The 5,937-nt window shown below is 42.8% G+C and overlaps 1 protein-coding gene across 1 annotated transcript in view; it reads left to right on the top strand.

Moving 5' to 3' along the window:
- The window catches only part of ephb4b (eph receptor B4b), a 22,756-nt gene that overhangs the window by 1,853 nt on the left and 14,966 nt on the right, over nucleotides 1–5,937 (top strand). Inside the window, exon 3 of the mRNA XM_016260402.1 lies at nucleotides 73–454. Coding sequence (XP_016115888.1) covers nucleotides 73–454 — 382 coding nt within the window. The remainder of the gene's footprint in view (nucleotides 1–72; nucleotides 455–5,937) is intronic.

The following is a 5,937-nucleotide window of genomic DNA, read 5'->3' on the forward strand; positions in this document are numbered from 1 at the left end:
GCTCTCTCTCTCACACACACACAGAGAGACACACACACACTCTTGATCACTCGCTCTCCTCTCGTCCTGCAGGTGGACACGGTCGCAGCTGACTTCCTGTTGCGTCGTGGCGGAGAAAGGAAGTCTAACGTGAAGACGGTGCGCATGGGTCCGCTGTCGAAGAAGGGCTTCTACCTGGCGTTCCAGGCTCAGGGCGCGTGTATGGCCCTGCTCTCCGTCCGCGTCTTCTTCAAGAAGTGCCCCGCCGCCACCCGTGCCTTCTCCTCCTTCCCCGAGACGCTCCCTCACTCGCTGGTGCAGCAGGCCGAGGGCGTGTGTGTGACAAACTCCGCCCCCACGGGCCAAGCCCCGCCCACCATGTTCTGTGGGGAGGACGGCCAGTGGGTGGGGCCTCCCTCGTCCACCTGTGTGTGTAAACCAGGGTTCGAGCCGGTGGACTCCGACCGCTGCAGGGGTGAGTTTCCTTCAAACATCTGATCAAATGTCTAATTTGCTCGTTTTAATTAATTAATTGATTCAATATGAATCAAACTCATCAGAATCAGAATGATACTATTATAGCTAAAATAGTTTTTTTTTCATATTTTCTGCTTTCATATTAATTTTAAAGGATGAGTGGCAACACTTTACAATAAGGTTCCATTAGTTAATGATAGTTAATGTATTAACTAACATGAATAAACAATGAACAATACATTAATCACAGTATTTATTCATCTTTGTTAATGTATTAGCAGTAGAAGTTCCTGTACTTGCTTGCAGCAGCAATAATCTACAAATACAGCAATAACCAGCAGCAGCAGCGTAGCAGATCTGTTCCTCCGAGACCAAATACATTAACATTGTCCTGTACATCATGCTAAAATCTTCCGAGAGTTCTCGTGATAGAACTAATGTTAACTAATGAACCTTACTGTAAAGTGTTACCGGGTTAGTAATCATTCTGTGTTTGTGCCATTTTTGTCGGTTTTTGTTGTTTTTAAATATGCATGTATAGTTTTTATTAATTTGCATTTCAGATTTAGTTGTTTTAGTACATCATAATAATTTTTAGTTATTTTAAACTCGACAAACAGGAGAAATGTTGACTTTGAAACTAGCTGAAATAAAATAAGTTTAAGTTTTCTATATTTTACGGTTTCATTTAACGTTATTTTATTTTAGGTAGCAGAATTTTTTGTAATGTTTTTAGTAGTTTTAGTAGTTTCTATAATAACCCTGAGCTGCGTGCAGACATTACCTTCACATATACTGTAAAAAAATCCTTAAAAAACTTCCGGTGCTGCCTTAAATTTGTAGGTAATTGACTGTACAAGTCACTTCAACTTAAATTATATTCAACTGAATCTCATATAATTTAACATGTTTAGTTTAACATGTTACCATGACTAATTGGTTATATCATTTTTTACAGTGTAAAGCAATTAATTCTATATAGCAAATCTCAGCTGCTTGACTATTTTGTCTCAAAGCATAACTATAATGCATGATGATATTAAGATATTAGAAACATTAACATCATGATTTTCTGTGTGAGAGAGAGTGTGTGTGTGTGTGTGCGCGCGTGTGTGAGTGTGTGTGTGAGTGTGTGAGTGCGTGTGTGAGTGTGTGTGTGAGTGTGTGAGTGCGTGTGTGAGTGTGTGTGTGAGTGTGTGAGTGCGTGTGTGAGTGTGTGTGTGAGTGTGTGAGTGCGTGTGTGAGTGTGTGTGTGAGTGTGTGAGTGCGTGTGTGAGTGTGTGTGTGAGTGTGTGAGTGCGTGTGTGAGTGTGTGTGTGAGTGTGTGAGTGCGTGTGTGAGTGTGTGTGTGAGTGTGTGAGTGCGTGTGTGAGTGTGTGTGTGAGTGTGTGAGTGCGTGTGTGAGTGTGTGTGTGAGTGTGTGAGTGCGTGTGTGAGTGTGTGTGTGAGTGTGTGAGTGCGTGTGTGAGTGTGTGTGTGAGTGTGTGAGTGCGTGTGTGAGTGTGTGTGTGAGTGTGTGAGTGCGTGTGTGAGTGTGTGTGTGAGTGTGTGAGTGCGTGTGTGAGTGTGTGTGTGAGTGTGTGAGTGCGTGTGTGAGTGTGTGTGTGAGTGTGTGAGTGCGTGTGTGAGTGTGTGTGTGAGTGTGTGAGTGCGTGTGTGAGTGTGTGTGTGAGTGTGTGTGAGAGAGTGTGTGTGAGTGAGAGAGTGTGTGTGTGTGAGTGTGTGTGCGCGCGCGTGTGTGTGAGTGTGAGTGTGAGTGAGTGTGTGTGTGTGTGTGTGTGAGTGTGTGTGTGTGTGTGTGTGTGTGAACGTGAACAGCGTTGTATAAATAAATTTGACTTGATTTGTATTTGTTGGGGTTTCCAGGAGCTTTAACTCTGTTCGTGCATGCATATATACACAAGAGAATTTAAATAAGAAATACAATTTGAATAGATTTAAATGTATTTTTTGTTCTTTCTATTCTCTGGTGTTTCGATGCATGCATGTGCTCCATGAGCTCTCGGTTGATTGTACTGACCCGAAGTGCTTTAAAGCAGAAGATGGTTTCACGGATCACGTTCAGGTGTTAATTGTGCCTGTGTCCCGTTCTAAACGAGTGTGTTAATGAGCCGTGTGTCCTGCAGTCTCTCCGTCAGCGCTCTGTTTCTCGTTCTGTCCTGATGAGAAGAGCAAGCTGTGTTCAATCTGAAGCAGCTGTGTTTATACTCCATGCTCTCTCTCTCTCACTGTGTGTGTGTGTGTGTGTGATGTTTTAATAGAGCTTGATGAAATGCTCTTTTAATGAGCAGGAATTGGTCTGTGGGGTGTGGCTGAGGATTATGGGTAATGCAATCCGTCTCTCTCTCCTGCGTTCCTCTTTCTTCTTCTCTCCAGAGGAACATGTTCTTCTGCTGTGGTTTTTTTCAGTGTAATTAGACAGAGAATCACGCTGATCGGTATTTCAGTGCTGTCATTAATTGATTCTTTATTACAGGCTCTGCTGATAGGTCAAGTCATTTAGGTTTGGTTAATTACCCGACTATCTGTTGAGGAATGAGAAACACACAAATGCATGTGTGAGCATCAAAACAACTCCATGTAAACAAACCGGACAGCACTGCTCATTTATCCATCATTTATGAAGTATTCCACAGTAGATTAACTTTTGTCACATTTAACTCCCTTCTGCAGACCTCAGACTTTAACTAAACACACACACTCACACACACACTCACACAAACAACACACACACACAATCTCGCACACACACACACACACACTTTCTCACACGCACGCACGCACACATACAACACACACACTCTCTCACACACGCACACACACACACACTCTCTCACACACACACACGCACTCTCTCACACACACGCACTCTCTCTCGCACACACACACACACTCTCGCACACATACACACACACACACACACACACAAAGAGACTGCAGCAGGTGGCTGAATTTGTTTGTACTAATTACGCTTTGTATTGGCCTTCTCTTTGTGTGTGTGTGTGCGCGCGCGTGTGTGTGTGTGTGCAGGCGTGCATGTGTGTCTGTGTGTGTGTGTGTGTGCAGGCGTGCATGTGTGTCTGTGTGTGTGGGTGTGTGTGTGTATGTGTGCGAGAGTGTGTGTGTGTGTGCGAGAGAGAGTGCGTGTGTGTGAGAGAGTGCGTGTGTGTGTGTGAGAGAGTGTGTGTGTGTGCGTGTGTGAGAGAGTGTGTGTGTATGTGTGCACGCGTGCGTGTGTGTCTGGGGGTGTGGGTGTGAGACGCCCCGTCTGACTCTATTATTTGAGTACAACAGGCGGGTCATTGAGGGCCTGAGACCAGATTGAGTGTGTTTAACCAACACCACCCCCAAACACAAACACACACAGTCTGGTTTGCTATCCTTGTGGAGACTCTCTATTGGCATAATGCTTTTTATACTGTACAAACTATATTCTATCGCCCTACACCGACCCTACACCTAAATCTACCCCTCACAGAAAACCTTCTGCATTTTGACTTTCTCAAAAAAACTCACTCTGTATAATTTATAAGCTTCTGAATCCATGTAGACCTCAATTTAGGGCCCCACCAGTGTAGAAAAACATGTACACACACACTTACACACACTCTCTCAGATACACACACACACACACACACACACTCTCACACATACACACACACACACACACACTCACACCTGTTTTGTGTGTAAGCTGGGATCAGTGTTAATTTAGTAATATTTATTAGGGCTGAGTAAAAAATATAGATATCTCAATATTAATTGATTCTCATTTTTATGGAACGATATCGATTCTTAAATCCTGAGAATTGATTATTCTAGCCTGTGTTGGAGGGCGCCTCCCATCCAATATATCACAATAAGCATTGTGCTTTGGTGCTTTTAATATGAAACACCGTCTCAGATTTCAAATTCTGTCCATTGTATTGCAGTATTTAAACAATAAATGCTGTTTTGGCGCTGTTTAATGTGGAGTGACAGCTCGCTGTAGCGCCTCAGTTCAACAGAAGTGAACTGATCATCTCCTCCACATTATTACTAGTTATAGCACAAAATAAACATGACTAAACATCTGAAGGTAAGTTAAAAGAAAGAGTATAACTTTACAATCCGTATCCTGTCTCTTGTAATCGCTCGATCAGTGTTTCAGCCTCGCAAAGACGTCAATATAACGGCTTGTAAACAATGTCACGTCACATTTACCTCAGAAAAACATATTCGGTGACCATAAACTCATTAGTCAGTAAACTTATGCCCTTTTCATTCCTTCCGGTATGAGAGGACGCTGTTCACGTAACAGTCGTTTTCACTCGGATTGGATTTGCTGGACTATGGGAACCTAAACTCTCGAACGTCAATATGATAAGGTACTCATTTTCTGAACTTCTTTCATTCGATCATTATTTGCCTCCCAGTGACTGTACACAAGATGCTCTGCGAGCACTTCAACTGTTGCGACGGCCAAGATATTCGCATCGTGGCTCACGCCGGGGTTTATATGCCTCGCCGGCTGGTATAAATGTGCTCTGTTCCTTTTCTCGGGACTCTGGACATTTAAACTCTCGTGGTATCTGCACGCCTAATTTATCTTACCCACAAATGTTTATAGGGAATAAGTGCAATAAGATTGTAACATCTAAAATCAGACTTGCACAATTAAATGTGCGGTCCATGAATAAGAAAGCGGCATTGCTTCATGATATCATCCTCGATCGGAAACTTTACATTTTTTGTCTTTGCGAGACATGGCATCACCCAAATGACTGTTACAATCTTAATTTGGCTTCGCCACCTGCATATACATAAACTGATAGACCTCGCCTCACTGGTAAAGGTGGTGGTCTTGCAATTTTATATAAATCTGATTTGTCTGCTTCTGTAATTAGCACACCTGTTATGTCTTCATTTGAGTGTCTGGTGATGAAAATTAATGGCAATGCTCCTGTACTTTTCATACTTATTTATCGTCCTCCCAAGATCAATTCTGGGGTTTTCTCTGAACTTGCGGAACTGCTAACGTTGTTGAGTTCGAATGGCTCAGATATGCTGCTCATAGGGGACATAAATATACATGTTGTTAATCCTGAATGTTCTCAAACAGCTAGCTTTATGGATGTATTGGACTGTTTTAATTTCACTCAGCATGTTGACTTCCCTACGCATAAATCTGGCCACACACTGGATTTAGTTTGTACTACGGGTTCTGACATTGATCAACTTATATCAAGAACATTGATCCCCAGTTGCTTTTTAGCCTGATTGCTGAGCTACCTGTGACTGATTCTGTGAACTGTTACAACTCTGCACTATCTTCTATTCTTGATATTGTGGCACCTTTAAAAGAACGAGTTGTTTCTTTCACTAGGTCCTCCTCTTGGTACACTAAGGAAATGCGGGCTCTCAGAGTGGAGGGAAGGAAGATTGAGCGCTTATATAAAAAATCTGGTCTTACTGTCCATAGGTTGATGTTTGATGAGCAGC

Source organism: Sinocyclocheilus grahami, unplaced genomic scaffold (genome assembly GCF_001515645.1).
Source record: "Sinocyclocheilus grahami isolate Dianchi unplaced genomic scaffold, SAMN03320097.WGS_v1.1 scaffold2073.1, whole genome shotgun sequence".
NCBI lineage: Eukaryota > Metazoa > Chordata > Actinopteri > Cypriniformes > Cyprinidae > Sinocyclocheilus > Sinocyclocheilus grahami.